This window comes from Sceloporus undulatus, chromosome 5, assembly GCF_019175285.1.
Source record: "Sceloporus undulatus isolate JIND9_A2432 ecotype Alabama chromosome 5, SceUnd_v1.1, whole genome shotgun sequence".
In the NCBI taxonomy this organism is placed as follows: domain Eukaryota; kingdom Metazoa; phylum Chordata; class Lepidosauria; order Squamata; family Phrynosomatidae; genus Sceloporus; species Sceloporus undulatus.
This window is the reverse complement of record NC_056526.1, coordinates 4679942-4700851: the sequence shown is the minus strand read 5'-3', so window position 1 is coordinate 4700851 and position 20910 is coordinate 4679942. Positions and strand designations below refer to the sequence as shown.

Genomic DNA, 20910 nt, shown 5'->3' with positions numbered 1-20910 from the left:
CCAATAAACTTGCTTAAAATGTATGAATATTTCTTTGCAGTCAACCAGGTCTGATTCTGATCTTGCTCTAGATAAGCAAAGAAATCCAGTTTACAAGCGTCTCTAACACACTCATAGTCTGTTGTTGTGTGCCTTCAAGTTGCTTCCAACTCATAGCAACCCTAAAGCGAACTTATCATGGGGTTTTCTTGGCAGGTTTCTTCAGAGAGAGTTTGCCATTGCCAACCTCTGAAGCTGAGAGTGTGACTTGGGTTTACATGGCTCCATTACTTTAAGGTACAGCCTTTGAGCTTCTTTGGTGTAGAAACTCACTTTTTTAAAACAAAGGTACGACTTCAACCTGATGCACTTCAATTCACAGACCAGCTCCACAGCTTATAAGCAAAATTTGTTTATTGCAAAATAGGCATCTCACAAAATTCACCCAGAAAAACAGCACTGTTTGGGATTAAAAACAATTCTGAAGTTTAAAAATAAATTGATTTTTTTGTTTTAAAAGTGGCTAAAATAAATCTTTCATTTCTGATATGCAAAGGAAGACACAAAAAGAAAAGTAATACTGTAAAGGAACAAGGGGTCTAGCCCCTGCCTGACATCGGGAAACTGGTTTATACTGGGATGGGGGGGGTGCACCCTGGCAAAATGCCAAAAAGAGGGGGAAATCCCACATCTCTGAGGATGAAAACAAACCCGGTACGGCAGGAATATGTGAAGCTATTCCACGGCATCGAAATTTAAATGCAAAGGTAATACTTTTTTTGTTCTGACAAGTGTTTAGTAATGCAAGTCCCAAATGAAAATAAAGTCTGAAAAGATTTAGTAAAACATTATTGTATTCCCAGCACAGGAACCCAACAGAATCTCCAGACTACCACTCCCAGCATCTCCAGGTGGCTTGACCAGTTCTGGGAACTGTAGTCCCTCATAGTAATGTTTCCCCAGTTTTAACATTTCAGGGGAGAATGAAGCAAAACAAGGCTACATCATGGGTTTATCAGTGTGCTGTTGCCCTCTAAATACCGCTTTTTCTGAGGGGGGGGGGGGGTGGCGCTAAGGACCACATCTGGAAACTAATATTGTCATAAAAGGTTGTGCAAGCACCCCATTGCCCCAGCCATTCTTCAAATAAGGGTAATCCATAGGTAAACATTGTGGACCCGCAGAATCACTTTGGAGAGCAATGTCCTAATGTCAAGATGGCTGGCCTATCTGACCTCCCAGAGCCACATCTCTGAGCAGGAGCTGGCCAGCTTTTTATTTTAAATAGGTCTTTCTTCCAAAGTCCCTTCCAGATGTCTAACATTCGCAGGAAGCTGCAAAAGCAGCAGTACACTCTTGTGAGATGACTTGAGCAAGCAATTCTCTACAATGAGCCAGAGGAGGAACTCGGAACAACAGCCATTCTTCTTCGTCCCCATGGATCCTGCCTGCCTTCATCACCTGAACTTACAACAATTGGAGCTGAGCAGCAAGTTGGTCTTTGCTTCTGCTTCAATCCTATCTCCATCCAGTTCTACCTATGGATGTGGTACAAGAGGCACACTGGATGGGAAAATCTGGAGCAGGGAACCAGAGGTTTGTGGGCTGACCTTGCTCCTTAGATTTGGCATCCCTGAGGGCAACTCTCCTCCCTGCAGTGGAGTCATCCTTACCTGAAGGCTCGCCCTAATCTAAGGGCGAGGTAAAACAGGGGAAGATTTCCATATCTGGGGATTTGCATTCTCTTCTTCCTTTCCCCCACAGTGAGGGCAAAGCACACTAGGCTGGCGTTTCAGGTGTTGTTAAATTCAATTCTGCTAGATCCCAAAATGTCAGTGGAATGTATTTGGATTTATTACCCTGCCAAAGCCAGGAAAAATTCCAGTCCAACCATTGGACGGGGAGCCAGTGACACCAGGGAGTGTTGTGTCCTATGGGCAAAAGGGTTGGTGGGTAAGGAATCCAGCTCACGGGGGATTGTGGAAAGGAATCCGGCCACTCCAAAATTAGTTCTTCAGATGTAAATGGAAGTCCTAATGGGGTGCTTTCTGTCTGATTTTGTGAAAAGGGGGGCAAACTACACTTTTCTGTCCCTGATACACTGCAAAAAGGTCTGCCAATCCAGGAAGAATTTTCTGCAGAAGGCTCTTCTCTGGCTGTTCTCTTTTCCTAGATCGCAGTAACAATGTTCTCCAGAAGAAAGGTGGTTTGTTTGTTTGTTTTTACAAAAATATATTCTCAACATTTTTTCTTGTAATTTGTTTCTTTTTAAAAATTGCTTTGAAAAACATCCCTCATTTCTAATCAGAACCACTCCTGGTGGGTCTTCCTCTCATTCAAAACCACTCCAAGAGGAACTGCATCCTTTGTGGAACCTCAAAGACTTCTTCCGTGGGTCCCATGGCTTGCACCACTTCGGGGGAAACGGTCAACCATGCCAGGGGTCCCAGGCGAATCTCCACGCAGGCGGGGCAAAGGATGCCCTCGGGTTCTCTGGTGCCATCGCTCTGTTAAGGAAAAAAATAGAACAAAGATAAGGTTATGTAGAACAATAATAATTGTTACTAATTGTTGGCAGGGCTCTGCAGATTAACTCCCCCCTCCCCATCTGTTTGGTGCTGGGGTGGGAAGGACCAGGCCTTTTAGTCCATTATGTACAGGATCACATCATATTGTGCACAGGAACACATAGTTAGTCCCTGTTATGTACAGGATCAGGTCAGAAATCCAAGATTCAGTACTAAAACATGAACACTTTATCCCGAAACGAAAGATGATCACAGCAGACTCATGTTATTAGGACTCATGTTAGGGCCCTTGGTATCTGCTGGGGTTTGGATTCAAGTCCTTTCTTTGGATACCAATATCTGTAGATACTCAAGTCCTATAAAATACAATGGCATGGTAAAATGATGCCTCTTATATAAAATGGGCAGAATCAAGATTTGCTTTTAGGATTTTATATATTTTCAATCCGTGTATGGTTAGACACAGAATCTGTGGATGTTGAAGGCCAACTGTATAATAATACAGTATAAATAATAATAAAGCACCTAACAATTCAAACTTTGGGAAGGCTTGCACCCCATTTACCCTTAGAACTAAACACCCTCACATTTCATCATTCCCAGGCCATCATTCCCTTCCAACTCCGTACCAGCCGTTCTCTCAAGACTGGCCTTAAAGCTCCCAGCACAATCTCTCCTCCCCACACAACTGCTCCTTAACCAGTTCAATTAATGTAGGCAACCTACATCATCAATAACCCATTACAGCACATCCCATCATCCAGTATTAACATGCTAAAAGTACTCAAAGCATTTTTTCTAAACCTACGTTAAAACATCTGAGGGATTCTGATATTCCCATTTCCAACATGGTCTCCCAGGACTACATATATAGATTTGGAGTGAGTAACTTCTGAGACTCCAGGGTCCATTCTCACTCTCTCTTGGAGAGGAAAGAGAAATCCTGATTTATCTGCAAATAGCTCTCAGTGCTCAAGTGAAGTAAAAGGAATACATACATAAACAAAAGGCATTTTCTTCATGGTTAAGAACGATTCAGGAGGTATGGTGTTAGAGCAACCCTGCACTGAGCACATGACCTGCCCATCTTTGCAGACATTGCTTGTTAACTCGGGCCGTAAATAGTACTCCTGGAGTGGAAGAGAAGATAAATGGTTAACGTTGGAACTAGGCAAGACAGCTTTGACAAGAAACCTGTTTGCGGGGTAAGATGTCTGGAACACCTGACAGTCCACACACTGACAACCTAATATGGTCTTCCCAACTTCCAGATGTCCCAGCCTGTGGGGATGATGGGGGATGTAGTCCATCATATCTGGAGAACTATGGGTTGGGGAAAGTTGATCCTTGCACAGACAGTCATGCTGGGGGTTCTTTCATGTTTCAGACACTGTGCTTCGATCGTGCTTTTAGAGCAGATTGTGTCAAAATAAAATAAAATAAATACTGTATTTATTTACTGCAAAAAACAAGGGCTGCTTTTACTTGGCTTTGGTTAATGTGCAGACTTGAACACACTGTCTTGATCTGGTCTCATTTCAGAAGCTAAGCAGGACTGAAGACTTGGTACTTGGATGGGAGATCACTTTAATAGTAATAATACCAGGAATTTCATGGTAGTATTAAAAAAGAATCTTCCCTAAAGATACAGCCATAGCTACCCATAAGGTCTGACATTATTGGGTTAGGTCAATCAATGATCTGACTCAGTGTAAGCCAGACTCTTATTATTAACCTTTATTTATAAAGCGCTGTAAATGTACACACAACGCTGTACATACAATCTTTTTAATTAGACGGTTCCCTGCCCTCAGGCTTACATCTTAAAACTGGGATTACCCTAAAAGCAGATGCCCAAAATTATTCTCTCCATTCTCAGATCTCCATATTCATCTACCAGGAGAGTACTCTTGTTATAAACATCTGAAACATTTATATTTCCACTGGCACTCACAACCTGGTGTACATGTCTTGCCAACTCAGGGCCATGGCTCCCTTGATGGAGATAATCCACCTATAACATGGTCTTCCTCTTTCCCCACTGCCTTCCACTTTAATGAGCACACTTGGATGGGAGGTCCAGCTCCTCCAAGTGTCTCTTGCCTTCATCCAACAACCCTGTAAGGGAAAGCTTGAACTCACTCCAGCCATTGTCAAGAGATGGGTTAGAAATTTGGGCAGGATGAGCTGCTTTTTGGCACGGGTGACAGCGACATACAGTAGGTTCCATTCATCATCAGGGACAGCATCTAGAAGGAGCAGGGCAAAAAAGCAAAAGAGGAGGAGAGAGATCAGAAGTTGGAGGGAAAAGGTGGTTTGGTTGTTCGGGAGTGGAATAGACTGCCTCCAAGGATGATGAATCCCCCTTCTTTGGAGATCTTTAAACAGCAGTTCATTGGCCATCTTTTAGTAGTTCTTTAGTGACATATTCCTGCATGGCAGGGGGTTGAACTGGATGACCCATGTGTTTCCTTCCAGCTCTATGTTTCTATGATTTCCAAAGCCATGAAGTACTTTAGTTTCAGGAGATGTGATATGGGGCATATATACGGAAACACAGACCCCAAAAATGTCTCTTCTATCCCTGCATCAGCAGCTGTGGTCTCAGTCCAACTGTTACCCCAACTGAAGTAAACCCATTGAAGCAATGGGATTTACAGAAGTTCCACTGGTCTACTTTAGTGAGTAACAACATTACATTTAGGCTGATGACCAGTACTGACCAGTACTAAATACTCTTGCTGGCAGATTCTCAAAGATCTCAACACAGAGGTCTTTCCCATTGATGGGCCACAAAGATAGGGGTGGCAGTGACATTTTAGGCAGCTGGGAGTTACTTCCAGTCACATTTAGACACTTTGGATAACTTCATGTATGGCAGAGCATATCGGAATAGTTCCACAAGTGAAATTATGTTACATCTCTCCTCTCACTCCCTTCCCCACACTCACCATATAACCACTTTCCCCACCATCTGTCATTCAGTGGTTGGTAGAGTGTATGGGAGAGATGGTAAGTGTCTGGCTATGTTCCCATAACTAGACCCGGACTGATGAAATCATCCACTGAGCTTCCCCATGGTCCTTCCGAGGTCTCAATAGATAGCCATCTTTCTGCATCTGGCTACAGGAATACAGCCAGATGCTTCTCCAAGTCCCCACCGCTCTCCACCAGATTGGCCATGAGGGAGCACAGGGGCTAAACAGCAAGTCCAAGAATGATGGCCTCTGGTCAATGTGGAGGATGGAAGAGTACCAACCTCAGCAATGACCAAAGAAAGACATAACCAGGAGTAAGGCGGACTTAATTTCTATACCACTTAATAGTGACCTCAACACTCTCTAAGCAGTTTATAATCTAAGCCAATTGTCCCCAACCAGCTGGGTACTCATTTTACCATCCTACAATAGGATGGAAGGCTGAGCCAACCTTGGAGCCCCAGGATCGAACTCAAAACCTTGGAGCTGCAGTACCAGCATTTAATCATTGCACCACCAGGGCTCCCTATCAGGCAAAATGACACCCCCGCAGGCTGTTTTAAGCCATGTTGGAAGGCTGTGGAGGTCCAAGGGTTGCAAAGGCCACATACAGCCCATGATCCACACAATTCCCACCCCTGCCTTAGTGTTTGTTGTTGTAGTGTGCCCTCAACTCGTTTCTGACTTATGGCAATCCTAAGGTGAACACATCACAGGGCTTTCTGAAGGGTGAGAGCATCTGCCTTTGTCACTCAGTGAGTTTCATAATTGAGTAGGGGTTCGCACCCTGGCCTCCAGAACTGTAGTCCAACACTCAAAGCAGTAAGCCACACTGCCACTCCAGTGACAGTAGGTCATACTTTTTGAACGCAGGGATAACCTCTAGCTGTGGTCCCTTTCTAAAACTAGGATAGCAGATAGCAATAGATGAAACCTCCTACCATGTTATTACAATCTGTTGTGTGCAGACCAATCTTTATTATCGGCCTTTGGAGTACTAATACATTGCTGACCAGATGGCAGAGGGACCTTTGTTCATCATAACCCAGCGGCAAAATGTAAATCATTGAAAAACAGTGCTATGTGCCCGGTACAGAGAAGCTAGAAACCTGGTACTGCTACTGCTCAAGGTAAAATGAGCCACTGAATACTTTTATGGCCTATAGATAAGGAGGCTGTTGCTGTATTTTTTATGATCCATGAAGCACAGATTGTGCCATACACCATCAAGATCATCGTAGCACCCAGAACATACTGAATGTCATCTGATTTGAGAAGCTTAGGAGACCACTGTGGAATATAAGGTAAGGCAAAGAAAAAACTCTAGCCTCAAACACTAGAGAGCTGCTGTTGCTGCCAGTCCAAGGCTAGTCTACACTTAATTGTGTGATGCAAATTGCTGCAGATTTTTGTACACTCACAATGATGTTTAACTGTCTTACACAAATCTGCATCTATATGCACTCCCTCAGCCAAAAATGCTCAATCATACGAATCCATGCAAAGCAGATGGACAATGCGCATCCCTGCAGATACTCTGGTAAAAACCATTAATCCTTTTTCAGCAGAGTTTACTGAGTTTTTCAGGAGCTTCTCACCCAAAAAAGGTTGATTTCCTCCAAATTCAGTGTGGCCAGAACACAAAATCTATTTGATTCAAAAGAAGAGTATTTTAATGGTGTAAACAAGCCCCACATTGATAGTTCTAGGCTAGCTAGACCAAAGATCTGACTCAAGATGAGGCAGTTCCCTGTGCTGATACGTAATCTGGAAAAGCAATGTGTATACTTTTGTGATGTAGTGGGCAGACAATTCTAGCTGACCAATCTTTACTAGTAACTTCTGAAACCTGGTTGAGGGGTTGATGGAAACCCCACAAACCCTTCAGCCACCATGGCTATGATGGATGAGGCATGCAGGGAAACATAGTTGCCCAAAAGCAAAAATTGTCAAGCTTTGCAAGTATACACCTGACAACCTTTGCCTTTTCTAACAAAGGCTACCCTGGTAGCACACTTCTGGGCTTGAAAGCAAAGCTCCATTGAAAGTCTGCTCCAAAGAAGGAAGGGAAGGTGCAATTTCTCCCTGGTTGGGTCTTAGTATATCCCCATATAATCCGCCCCACACACTCAGAACATCCGGGACAAATTTTTTGGAGGTCCCTAGGTCAAACCTTGCACGGACCTCACAGAGGGCTTTTGCCATTGCTGCCTCTTCACTTTGGAACAAGCTCCCCGTAGAGCTTTGCTCCGCCGCCTCACTAGTTATTTTCAAGAAAAAATTGAAAACGTATCTATTTCGGTTGGCCTTCCCACCGTAGTTAAATTGTTTATTTTCCTGCCCCTTATTTTTCCCTTTTGACCCCGGACCGTTGTAAATTAATTTCTCCTTCTCTTTGCCCTTGACATGTGTATTTTATTGATTTCCTGTTCCTGTTCTTTGTAGTAATGCTTTTAACTTTTATATAGAATTTTTATCTTGTATTGTAATGTTTTAAATTTTGTAAGCCGCCTTGATCATATTTATGGAAAGGCGGGGTAAAAATAAAAAAATATTATTATTATTAGTAGTAGTAGTAATAGTAGTAGTAGTAGTAGTACAAATGTCATTGTAGCACTTTCTTGTGGCAAGGTAAGAAGGGAACTGTGTGGCTCTAAGGATGTTCTCTTCTGGAATTGTGTGCTGTTCCAGGCCTCCCCAAGATGTTGTTTGGTGCCAAACACCGGTACGTGTTACTGCTGTAAAGATAAGCTTTACTGGTGGTAAATGAGGCAACTGATGGTACATAGCGGAGAAGCATTCCAGCCCTTTTGCCGACAGGATCCAGCCAATAGCCAATGAGAAACTGTTAAAATGATGATCAAAATCCTTATTGCTGGCTATATGGGGCACCTGGGTTGGGTTGCATCTTCTCCATGCCAATGAAAAATGGATTCCTGAGAGTTATATAATGCCAAAGCAAAGGGAAAAAAATTAAAGAGTACAAGGGTCACTCTTCCATCCTTTGTTAAAAGTTAGCAAACAGAATTTAGGTTAAATTATAGACAATAAGGAGAAATATGGATGCTACATAAAGTTCTATTTGGGTAAAAGCTGAAGAACTGGCAGGACTAGAGGAAGAACAAACAAATGATTGATTTAACCAGGCAGTGGCACAAAGAAGAGTCTCTATAATCTTGATTGGAATGTTAAAGAAACATTTCAGATAAGCTGTACAATTATGATTATTGACACTTGTATGCTTTGTAAGATTTTACAATTTGATTTTTGTTTGGATATGATGGTACGAAGTGGAATAAAAATTATAGTAAAACGGAAGAACAAAATTCACTCTTCCAGTCTAATCTCAGCCTTCCTCCTTTTCCGCAATTTGCTAAGGCGGATGCAAAAAATATCAATGTTACTAATACAAACTAACCATTATTCTACTGTTGATCTAGTGGTTAACATTTGGCCATGAAGCCAACAAGGACTCCATAACCCATCTGCTTGTAACAGAGGCCCCACTTACAAAAAGGATCAACGCAAAATCTCTAGCAATGGATACAATGAGGATGGGAATTTTTTCTTACCAATACGAAACATGGGCAGCCTCGAGAGGTTATGCCGTGGAACAGGGACGTTCACAAAGTCATTCGCCACTTGGACGATGTCAAACTCCAAGCCTTTGGCCTTATGGACGGTTCCCAGGACGTAATCTGTAGCACACAAAGGAGAGCAGGGGGCATTTTCAAGAGTGCATTTCAAAGCAGTTCATAGACCTCTCATCACTGCTACTATTGGCTGTATACATTAGGGATGATGGGAGTTGCAGTCCAACATCATCTGGAGGACCAAATGGTCCTATCCATTATAAATGATCCTAGGAATCATGGGAAACGGGCTCAGCAAGGCAGGACAGAATTATTGCCACATTAATATAGCAGCTGGGGAGAAGCAGCAGCACATGCAGACTGTACAGTCAGCCCTTCTTATACACAGAGTTGTTATACACGGATTCAAGCATACACGGTTTGAAAATGTTCCAAAAAAGGATAAATTTCAATGATCAAACCTTCATTTTCCATTTTTTATAAGGGACACCGTTTTGCTCTGCCATTATATTTAATGGGACTTGAGCATACACAGATTTTGTTATACACGGGGGATCTTGGAACCAAACACCAGCGTATAACAAGGGTCCACTGTATTACTAAAGCAGGGATGTGGGCAAAATGTAGCCCATAAGCCACATGTGGCCACCCAGAGATCAAAAGAAAAAATTCTTCAATTGTTTTCTCAGTCCCCAAATACTTTCATACACCCTCCAGGGTACATGGGGGCAATTTCACCACTTATTTTACCCCCCCCCCCTCATTTAGACCTAGGAAATACCTTTTTTAAGAATGAGGAGTGAATCCCCAGTCAATTCTTGTGATGAAAAAAAGGTCTCTCCTGGAGAAGGAGCAAAAATATCCCTATAAACCCTAGCAGAAGTAGGATGGCATCTACATCTACGGAATGTTTTTTTAAAAACTGTGGGGATATTACAGCTTTCTTATTTTACCTTGGGAGGCCAGTATCCTGTGAGAGTTGCCTACCTCTGCACTAAAGGCTTTTGGAGATGTACCTTTTCCAACAACGTCTTACATGAAGAATTAATGCAGTTGTACTAATATTAACTAGGACAGGCAGACAGATATACTACAGGTTGAGTAAACATTGTACATTTCTGTACTGCATTACACAGCTGGAGACATGGTTGAAGAGAGATGAGCTGGGGAGACACGGCTGGAGAGAAATGGCAGGAATCCACACCTTCCACCATTTCAGATTCTCAATGTCACTCCAGCATTATGCATTACAGGTATTCAAAAAAAACCACAAACCCCCAAAATTCCAAAATACAGAACACTTCTTGTTTCAAGTATTTCGGATAAGGAATACTCAATCTGTAACAAAGTTTGTTGGATGGAGCGGAAATAGAATTGAAAACTGGGGAGGCCTCCTATACCTTCCGTGGTTGTGCAGAAAAGGTAATGTCAAGAGGGGTTGCTTGCTAGCTGGTTGTTTAACAAACAATACCTGCAGAAACAATCTCTTCTACCCAATCATTGAAAGGACAAGAACCCTTTCTAGTTTTCAGTATGGCAACCCTAAGTAGACATCTACTAATCTTATCAAGACCTGTAGTTTGATATCAGCTTCATCAATGCAGCTGAAGAAGCAGGTTGAAATCCATAACAGCTTATGCTAAAATGAATCAGTTACACACAAAGCTGCTGCCAAAACCCTTCCCTGTCTTCCTTTTTTTAGCTTTAAAAAAATATGGGGAGTCTTCAAAATTTCTATTCCTAAACCTACAGCTTGAAGTGGTACAGCCCACTTTGCCACCTCAGGCTTCTACCCCCTCAATCTTTCTGCAAGGAGAGGTGAGATATTAGTTCAGGTCACCTAGTAAGTTTGTACATGAGATGAATTTCACACATGACTCACACCACACGAGTGCTTTAAAATTTTGAGCAAACAAACCTATGTTGACCCAAGTAATGTATTTAGCAGATACCTGTGAACAAAACTGAGATTTCTAGATAATGGGGAAACAAGACTTGCACAGTAGTTCTCCTAAACCTTAAAAAGAATCAACTGCACTAGTAAATGCAGGGAACCATGCAAGTCAATATCAAAATACTTAATGTGACAAAGGAAAAAAGTTGCCACCTATCTTGTTTGGAGCTGTTTCTCATTACAGTATGCAATAGCTTCTGGTTTACATATGAAATATGGTCCCTCTAGATGGTATGGAACTGCAACTCCCAGCATTCCTCTGCTTTGGCTATGCTTGCTAGGGCCTGACAGGAGAGGCAGTCTCACAACTGAAAGCTTGCATTTGGCTAAACCTGGAGGTACATCAGTTGGGGGTTGCCCTGAAATCAGGGGCTTTGATATTTTATTTTATTTTATTTATTATTTATTTGATAGGCAGCAGTCTACCTGCCCCTCAATCACTGCTCAAGCACAAGAGTGCCAGAGAATAGGACACAGAGCAATGGATTCAAACTACAGGAAAAGAGATTCCACTTAAACATTAGGAAGGACTTTCTGATGATAAGAGCTGTTTGGCAGCAGAATGTTGCTTCAGAGTGTACTGGAGTCTCCTTTGAAGGTTTTTAAATAGAGGCTGGATGGCCATCTATTGGGGATATTTTGATTGTGTATTCCTGCAGGGCAGAAGGAGGTTGGATTTGATGGCCCTTGGAGTCTCTTCAAACTTATGATTCTATGATCAGCACTGAAGTGAGAAAAGCAGGGGACAAGAGCCTGTGTGGACTATTGATAGTTCAATGGAGAGAGCAAGTGCTTTTCGTGTGGAAGATGCCAGGTCCAATCCCCAGCATCTCCATTTAGAACTAGGGATAGAACTGGGGAAAACATAGGTAGCATGTGACCCCCAAGGTCATTTTTGAGGACCTGCAACATCCTACCATTTTTGTTTTGTGTACACACACACACATATACATACACCAAACCCCACATGCACAGGGGGAAATTTGGCTGTGTTTTTGTTTGGACAGCATACCCTCCAACATTTCACAGGTGAAAATGGAGACACATGTGGCCAAGCATGATCAGAGTGTAGTCAATATGGCAAACATTATTTGTGAGGAAGAGTAGACAAGGTAAGAGGGGTTGTAGCAGTTTGCCTTTGCCTACTGGGAAGGGATAGATTTCACCTCTCTTCTCTCCTCGCTGAAGTCAACCAAAGACAAAGGTGGTGAAGGAGGGAGAAACTAGGGCATTTAAAAAGTTCAATGGGTCAACAAGGAATATGTTCCCAGGCCTACTGCAGACAGGGGAATTCACAAACAGTAGCAAATCTTGTTTTAAAAAAATGAAATGAAAGCTGTCTTGAGCTTCTGGCCCAAGTATACCATAGAATCACAATAGAGGCTTTAGAAATGCCTAGAGAGAGCATGCCTCTAGGCATTTCTAGGTCCTCCAGCATGATTCTATGGTATACCTGGGCTGGATGTTGACCACTGAAGGACCTAGAAATGTCTACAGAGAATATGCATTTTTGGGGGATGGTCACGTGAGCTGAAAAAGTGGGATGACAGAGCGTTAACTGGACCTATCCCTGCCAAATTGGGACAGTCAGAGAGTATAGGTTGGCCCCTTCCCTGCCCTATTTTCAGACCAGGAAAGGCACTGTTTCCACTAGGAAGTTGTTCAGTGACTGATTGAATGATTGATTGTTGATTGAAAAAAGGCCTCTCCTGTATTTAAAACAGCCCAGGAGCCCCTAATACATTGCAAAATTGCATCCTACGGCTTCTGCGAGGTGTAAGAAGGCTCTTTTAATAAATTTTATGGGTTGTTTTTTTTAATTGGGGGTTAGGGGAGAGGTCTAATGTTCCCATTACCTGCTGTCTCTGGACTGAGCACGTGATGCTGGGTTATCCTCTCCAACAGCTCCGGAATTTGGTCTCTGTATTTCTCCACGATGGCGATCCTTCTCTCCATCTGCTTGTCTTCTGCCTTGACTGCATAGTCCTTGAGGCTGAAGAAGTCCTTCCCGACCCAATTTTTGAGAAAAGAATCCCTCACCTCGAGCTTCACTGGGAAGATTTAGACAGGGAACACAGCAAAGGCAGAACTAAGTTTCACAAGCCAAGACAGTAGCCTTATGTCACTCTTAGCTCTCAAATATTATTGCCAATGGCTCCGATATTACATTTGCCAGTTCTTTTAATACCCTTGGATGTAGCTCATCTGGTCCTGGAGACTTAAATTCATTTAGATTTACAAGGTATTCTTCTACTATCTCTTTACTTATTCTGTGCTGAAATTCCCCTATTCTGTCCTCTGCTCCATTATCCTAAGGTTGAGCATCCTTTTCCTTTTCTGAGAAGACTGAGGCAAAGAATGTATTGAGTAATTCTGTCTTTTCTCTGTCTTCTATTAGCATTTTGCCATCTTCTCCACGCAGTGGCCCTACCGTTTCCTTCTTCTTCCTTTTGCTGCGGACATATCCAAAAAACCCCTTTTTGTTGTTCTTAACCTCTCTAGCAAGCCTGAGTTCATTCTGTGCTTTAGCTTTTCTGACCTTATCTCTACACATGCTAGCTATTTGTTTGAATTCCTCTTTGGTGATTTCCCCATTTTTCCATTTCTTATACATGTTCCGTTTAAAATTTAGCTGAGCTGAAAGTTCCTTGGTCATCCATCCTGGGTTCTTGCAACACCTCCCATTTTTCTTTCTCACTGGAACTGTTTTAATTTGTGGCTTCAGTATCTCCCTTTTGAGAAACTCCCATCCATCTTGAACTCCCTTCTCTTTTAGTATTCCTGACCATGGGATCGCCCCCAGTATTTCTCTAAGTTTACTGAAATTTGCTCTCCTGAAGTCTAGAATGCGTGTCTGACTATGTCTGGCTTCTCCTTTCCACTGTATAACAAACTCCAGGAGAACGTCGTCACTTTCACCTAAGGATCCCACCACGTGCACTTCATTAACCAAGTCATCCTTGTTGGTTAGGATCAGATCTAACATAGCTGACCCCCTTGTTGCTTCTTCCACCTTTTGGACAATGAAATTGTCTCCAAGGCAAGTGAGGAATTTACTAGGCCTTGAGGATTTGGCTGAGTTTGACTTCCAACAAATATCAGGGTAGTTGAAGTCACCCATCACTACTACATCTCTCTTTTCTGAATGTGTGGTCATCTGTTCTAGAAAGGCATCATCCAATTCCTCCTTCTGACTTGGGGGTCTGTAGTAGACTCCCACCATAACATCCTTGTTGTTTCCCTGCCCTTTAATTTTTATCCAGATGCTCTCCACTTGGCTTCCAGGATTGATGTCCTGGATCTCTTCACTGGTGTAAATGTCCCTGACATATAGGGCTATTCTTCCTCCTTTCCTGTTTGACCTGTTCCTCTTGAAAAGGTTATAGCCCCCTATTTCCACATTCCAATCATGAGACTCATCCCACCAGGTTTCAGTGATGCCTATTATATCATATTTGCTTCGTTGTGCTAGGAGTTGAAGTTCATCTTGCTTATTTCCCATGCTCTGTGCATTAGTGTAGAGGCATCTAAGACCATGTGTTCCCTTTCCTTGCTGCCTGTGCAAGTTCTTTTGCCTCCCACTGTTGGGTCCTTGCACTGTTTGTCTTGTTCCCTCTCTGTCAGTTTGACTATCTTCTCCAGCCCTTTTGCCTTCCAGAATACTGTCTCCCTCCCCCATATAATTCAGTTTAAAGCCCTCCTGATCAAATTCTTGAGACTGTTGGCAAAAATGTTTTTGCCAACTGGTGTGAGATGCAACCCATCACTTGCCAGAAGTTCCTCCTCATGGAACTGCAGCCCATGGTCCAAGAATCCAAAACCGTGCTCGTTGACAACATCTACGGAGCCCAGTTGTTTACATCCGCTATTTTCTTCTCCCTTCCTGGCCCATGCCCTTCAACTGGGAGAAGAGAGGAGATGACAACCTGTGCATCCACCTCTTTCAACTTCCTATCCAAAGCCTCATAATCCCTTATGATATTCTGAAGGCTATGCCTTGCAGTATCATTGGTTCCCACATGAACCAAAAGAAAGGGCTAATGGTCAGTAGGCTTGACAAGTCTTGTCAGCCTCTCTATCACATTACGGATCTTTGCTCCAGGGAAACAGCACACCTCCCGAGACATCTTGTCAGGCCCACAAACCACTGGTTCAGTGCCTCTCAGCTTGGTCACCGAAGCAGTCCGAGACATGGAGAAGCAAATTTGGGTGTCATCAAAATATTGATAACACCCCGTCCCATGTCTCTGGATGATCTCACCCAACGGCTTCATGTAAATGTTGAATAGCATTGGAGACAGTATCATGCCTTGAGGGACACCTGATCTGAGTTCCCTCTTGGCCGAGCAACTGTTGCCAAGCGACACCATCTGGAACCTACCCAAGAGATAGGACCGGAACCACTGAAAAGCAGTGCCCCCGATTCCTAACCCTCTCAAGCGTTCCAGAAGGATACCATGGTCTATGGTATCAAAGGCCGCTGAGAGGTCCAAGAGCACCAACAGGGCCACACTTCCCCTGTCGATGCACAGATGGAGATCATCGAACAAGGCGACCATGGCGGTCTCGACTCCGTATCCCGACCTGAAGCCAGTTTGAAATGGATCAAGATAATTGATGTCATCCAAGACTGCTTGGAGTTGGTTGGCAACTGCCCTCTCAATCACCTTGCCCAAAAACGGAAGGAGAGATATGGGCTGATAGTTAGATTTTTCCAGGAGATCAAGGGAAGGCATTTTAAGAATAGGTTTAATCACAGCCAGTTTTAAACTGGCTGGAAAACCACCTTCCCTGAGGGAGGCATTAATTATAGATCTTAACAAACTCATAGTTGCCTCCCCTCCCTGGATGGCCAGCCATGAAGGGCAGAGGTCAAGAGGGCAGGTGGCCTTTTTGACCTTAGCAAGCAGCTTGTCTACGTCATCAGTACTCAGAGACTGAAAGTGATCCAAAGGAATCTCATTAACAGAGTCGCTGGACACCTCTCTAGACATTTCTGTGTTAAGGCTGGCGTCTAAGTTGGCCCTTATCCGAGAGATTTTATCTGTGAAGTAACCGTTGAAAATATCACAGCAGGCCTCCGTAGGTTGTAATAATGGATTCAAGGTGGTTAGGAAGTTAACTCAAGGTGGAAGGAGTCTGAGTTAACTTCCTAACCATCTTGAAAAGCTCTGCCAGATGAGACTTTGCAGATGCAATAGATGCAGAAAAGAAAGATTTCTTTGCTGCATTTATTGCCACTCAATAGGCTTTAAGTGAAGTCCTATGACGTGTCTTGTCGGATAGGGATTGAGTCTTTCGCCAGCGGCGCTCTAGTCGTTGTACAGCCCACTTCATCCTTCTAAGATCTTCAGTATACCAAGGATTTCTATTCAAAGCGGGCTGAAAAGGACGCTTGGGAGTGATTGTGTCGATAGCCTTTGTGAGATCGTGGTTCCAGGTGGACACCAAGGCTTCGACAGATTTGCTGACGTTACCAGCCATTGCACCCTCTAAGGCTTCCTGGAACCTTTTGGGTTCCATTAGCCTTCGAGGGCGGACCATTCTAATAGGACCACCACCCCCGAGGGGGGGGGTTATGAATGGTGGCCTTTAGTACAATCTTAACCAGGAAATGATCCATCCATGACAAAGTGGAGGTACAAATTACCTCTGCCCGTGGATTTTCCTGTTGCAAATGAAATGAAAACCACTCAGGGTGAGTGAGGAAGATTTCCCAGCAAACAATGGATCATTAATTAAAGAGACACCCTGAGACCTTGTCATTCAATAATACACATGCAAATTGCTTCCCATCAACCAACAGTATATATACCCCACTCTCTTCCAGGCCAACATTCCCTGAAGAAGCCAGCCACAGCTGCTGCTGAAACGTCTGGAAAAAAATCTTCTAGAACATGGCCTAATACCCCCCCAAAGCTACAAAAAACTATGGATGCCAGCTGAGAAAGCCTTCCACTTCACACCTTGGGATTCAATTTCTGCTACAAAGAGGCAGATACACCCCCCTCCTTTCTCGATATCTGCAGTTTGGCTACAGTCCCGCAAAGTCACCCACTGACTTTGCAATTTATTAAAATGAGTAATTGCAGGTTGTTTAGGTCTGAGGCTAATGACTTTGAAATACAGTATCACAACTGGGTGCAATGGCTCTGGGCTCCCCCTCATTCTGCAAGGAGACCCATAAAGGGAAGTGTCTAGCTGCAAAAATGCTGCATGGGGATGACACCATCTTGGCTACTCACATTCTGGGTGAAAGAGTTTCCAGACATCATGAATCTTCTCAAGGCCAAAAGCACTAAGCCCCTAAGAGTGAGAGAGAGAAAAAATGGAATAAGACATCTGTGTGCATGTATGTGTTGCAGAACTCTTTGCCACTAACAGGCAACACAGAGCACCAGCAGTTTGCTATACCCCTCCATTCCTCAACATCCTCTAAACCAGGCTGAGAAAGAGAGCAACTAGTCCGCAGCCAACCCATGAGCTTCAGTGAGGACATGGGCCTGGATCTCCTAAGCCATGGTTCTTCCAGGCCACAGATCAAACTGACCAGGGAGTTTGGTGCAGGGAGTTTGGTGCTGGAGAAGATTGCTGAGGATACCGTGGACAGCAAAAAGAATGAATAAATGGGTCCTAGATCAGATCAAGCCTGACATTTCCTTGGAGGGAAAGAGGACTAAATTGAGGCTGCTGTACTTTGGCCACATTATAAAAAGGCAGAATTCATAAGAAAATACAATGTTAGGAAAGGTGGAGAGAAGTAGAAAGAGAGGAAGACCACACACTAGATGGATGGACTCAAGGAGGTAATGGGTATGAATCTGCAAGAACTTAGAACAGTGGTGGATAGAGTTTGGGAGATGTCTCGTCCACAGGGTCGCCCTGGGTCAAGATTGACTTGAGGGTGGTTAACACAACAAATCCAAACAAGCACTTGCCCCAAGCTCCGGTATGCACCCTGAGGCTAGTGTACATGCGTTAATTACTTCTAATTCTCCTCTGGCTTATTGCATCCTGTTTACATGACGCAATGCCAAAACCCCGAATCAGGTGTGAACTGTCTTCATGTCCACACTTGATTCAGACTTTCCTCCTCTTAATCCAAATCTAAAAACTTTACCTTTTGCTCTAGATTTTTGGCTCTGTCTGCAGCAATGACAGGTGGTTGTTTCCCACGCATTCCCTACAGGATGCCAGTAGTGTCACTTCGGTGATAGTCACGTCGAAGTTAAAACTTGGGAAAATACACATGTAAATCACATGGGAAGGTGGCTGCCCATCATTGCTGCGGCAAGAGCACAAGTAAAGGTAGGAATTTGAGGCCGAATACTCTGGGGACAGTCCAAGGTATTCTGGCCAGTGAAGGCAAGTCCTTTGAGATCCACTCTCCATTTGCACTATTCATAGCATTGGGGCCCAGAGCTCTCTTAATTTTGTCTTGCTAGGCATCTGCCCCCTGTTCCAGTGCACCTGCATAGCACACTTACTCCCAAAAAGTGTATTTTCGCAAGAGACCCTCCATCAGTAACATTCACCGCATCTTCAAAGACGGTCTGGTTGTTCCTGGACAAGCGGGCAACCTTTCCCGTTGTGCCAACTCCGCTGACATCGCCTGGCAAAAAGCAGAAAGGCATCTGACCCTCGTTTGCCAGACTGAATCTAGAGCCAGTTCAGCTTGTTTGAGAGGCATGGGTGCATGCATAACAAACACATCAAAGCATTCCTCACCCTCCTGACTGCCCCCGACCAGCATTTTATTCCGAACTTTCTTGCAGACATCCAAGATAGTAGCACCGACATAAGCTATTTCAGCACCAAACCGGAAACTCTGGGAGAGTGAAGACACCAAGAAACATTGGGGCAAGGGGGGGGGGGGGGGGAGAGAGACGAGAAAGCAAGCTCAATCACTTTTGAAGGGGAGGAACTATGGATCCCAGAACCTGAAGGGAAAAAATAGGATTACAAATTCTCCTGACCCTGTTGGCTAGGGAATCGCAGGAACTGTAGTCTAAGTAACTCTTCTAAACGCTATTAAAATTTCCAGGACACACAATATACAGTATATACCCAAGTCCTTTCCAGGCAAACATTCTCTGAAGATGCCAGCCACAAATGCTGGTGAAACGTCAGGAAGAAAGTCTTCTAGAAGATGGCCACATAGCCCAAAAAACCCACAAAAAACTATGAATGCCGGCCATGAAAGCCTTCGACTTCACATCTATTAAAATTCTTAAAGCGGGAGACTGACTTCTCACTTCCAGGACCACAGACAATTTGTTGTTGTTGTGTGCCTTCAAGTCACTTTCTTGGGGTCTTCTTGGCCATTTGTTCAGAGGAGGTTTGCCATAAGTGATATCACTATTGCTGATATGATGTATTTATTGTAATTGCTGTATTTTATTGACTGTATTGTATGTTTTTACTGGGTTGTAACCCCACCTCGATCCGTAGGGGGAGGCGGGGCAATATAAATAAATTATTATTATTATTATTATTATTATTATTATTATTATTGCCTTCCTCTGAGGCTGAGAGTATGTAATTTGCCCAAGGTCACTCCATGCATTTCGTGGCCTAGTGGAGAGTCAAACCCTGGTCTGCACAGTTGTAGTTTAACACTCAAGCCACTCCACCATGCTGGCTCTCCACAATCTCTCTACTATATACATAATCTCTATATGTAGGAATAATAGTCCCAAAACCAGCTTGTCTCCAAGAAAACTTCAACAAAATGTTGCAATGTAGACTGCTCCCATTCATTCAGCCATGCTCCTTTCCAGTATATACCATACTGTTCTTCCTTTGTAGTGTCTTTTCACTTCTTTTTGTACCCTTTAAATTTGGTCTCATCATCCCTCTAGAAAAAATCCACCATTATCTCAACAGACTCATGAACTCTGACTGATATTACTATGTACATGGTGAGTGATCACTGAACTTCATTGTAAACAGAGACAAGGAGGCTGGGAGTAATTGCAATCAATGTATGGCTAAAAGGCAGAAATAAAAATTACAGTTGGCTCTTCATATCCACAGATTTTTTATCCACCGATTTAAGTATCTACGGATTGAAAATATTCCAACAAATATAAATTTCCAAAAGCAAACCTTGATTTTGCCATTTTATATGAGATACAATTTTAGCATGCCATTATATTTAATGGGACTTGAGTGTCCATAGATTTTGGTATCTATGGTGGGGGGGTGTTCCTGGAACAAGCCCCCAGCGCACATGAAGGGCCCACTGTAACTTGCTGTTCACTTTCTTTTTAAAAACTTCTGGGCTTAATGTGGAAGAAATTCCCCTCCCACCTTCTAGAGGACTTTTGGGGGCAAAAACCTGTTTTTGAAAAGTTTTGCAAATATTTTGTTTGACTCCTGAGGGTCAAACAAAAGGCGAACACACTGGTAGAAATGCCTTCCAAACCCTGTAGAATGCTTTTTGGAGTATTGTTTTTTGACACCCTGGGAATCCCTGGGGACACAAAAAATGGCAACTTCCAGCATTCTGCACTATTAGGTCTGCTCAGGGTGACCAGACATCCTCCTTTTCCAGGACACGTCCTATGTTTCAACCTTCTGTCCAGGAGGAATATCAAAGTGCTCTCCATTTTAAGCATGACTAAGAAGCACACATTTGCATTTGTACTCATGTTTTTAGCTTTTATTTGGCAATGCCCTACATTTTTCTGGCCTGTCCTACATTTTGTGGTGCCTTGTCCTCCTTTGTGGTTATGCCATCTGGTCACCCTGGTTCTGCTGATTCAAAGCTCTAGTCCAACAACATCCAGAAGTCCCCATGATTTGTGTTCTCAACCAGAGTACGTTTCTTCAACTTTGTATACGTTGCAGTCCTAGCCTCCAGGCTCCAAAACAGA

At 43.4% G+C, this 20910-nt stretch overlaps 1 protein-coding gene across 4 annotated transcripts in view; it reads right to left on the bottom strand.

Moving 5' to 3' along the window:
• Window positions 1-375: 375 nt before the first annotated feature.
• The window catches only part of FBH1 (F-box DNA helicase 1), a 39938-nt gene continuing 19403 nt past the window's right edge, over window positions 376-20910 (bottom strand). For all 4 annotated transcript variants that reach the window (XM_042468717.1, XM_042468718.1, XM_042468719.1 and 1 more), the window contains 8 exons: window positions 18761-18860; window positions 18520-18644; window positions 17278-17338; window positions 12889-13083; window positions 9058-9183; window positions 4650-4756; window positions 3506-3637; window positions 376-2486 (listed from right to left, as the gene is read on the bottom strand). In XM_042468717.1, the coding sequence (XP_042324651.1) occupies window positions 2316-2486; window positions 3506-3637; window positions 4650-4756; window positions 9058-9183; window positions 12889-13083; window positions 17278-17338; window positions 18520-18644; window positions 18761-18860 (1017 nt within the window). In that variant the 3' untranslated portion in view covers window positions 376-2315. The remainder of the gene's footprint in view (window positions 2487-3505; window positions 3638-4649; window positions 4757-9057; window positions 9184-12888; window positions 13084-17277; window positions 17339-18519; window positions 18645-18760; window positions 18861-20910) is intronic.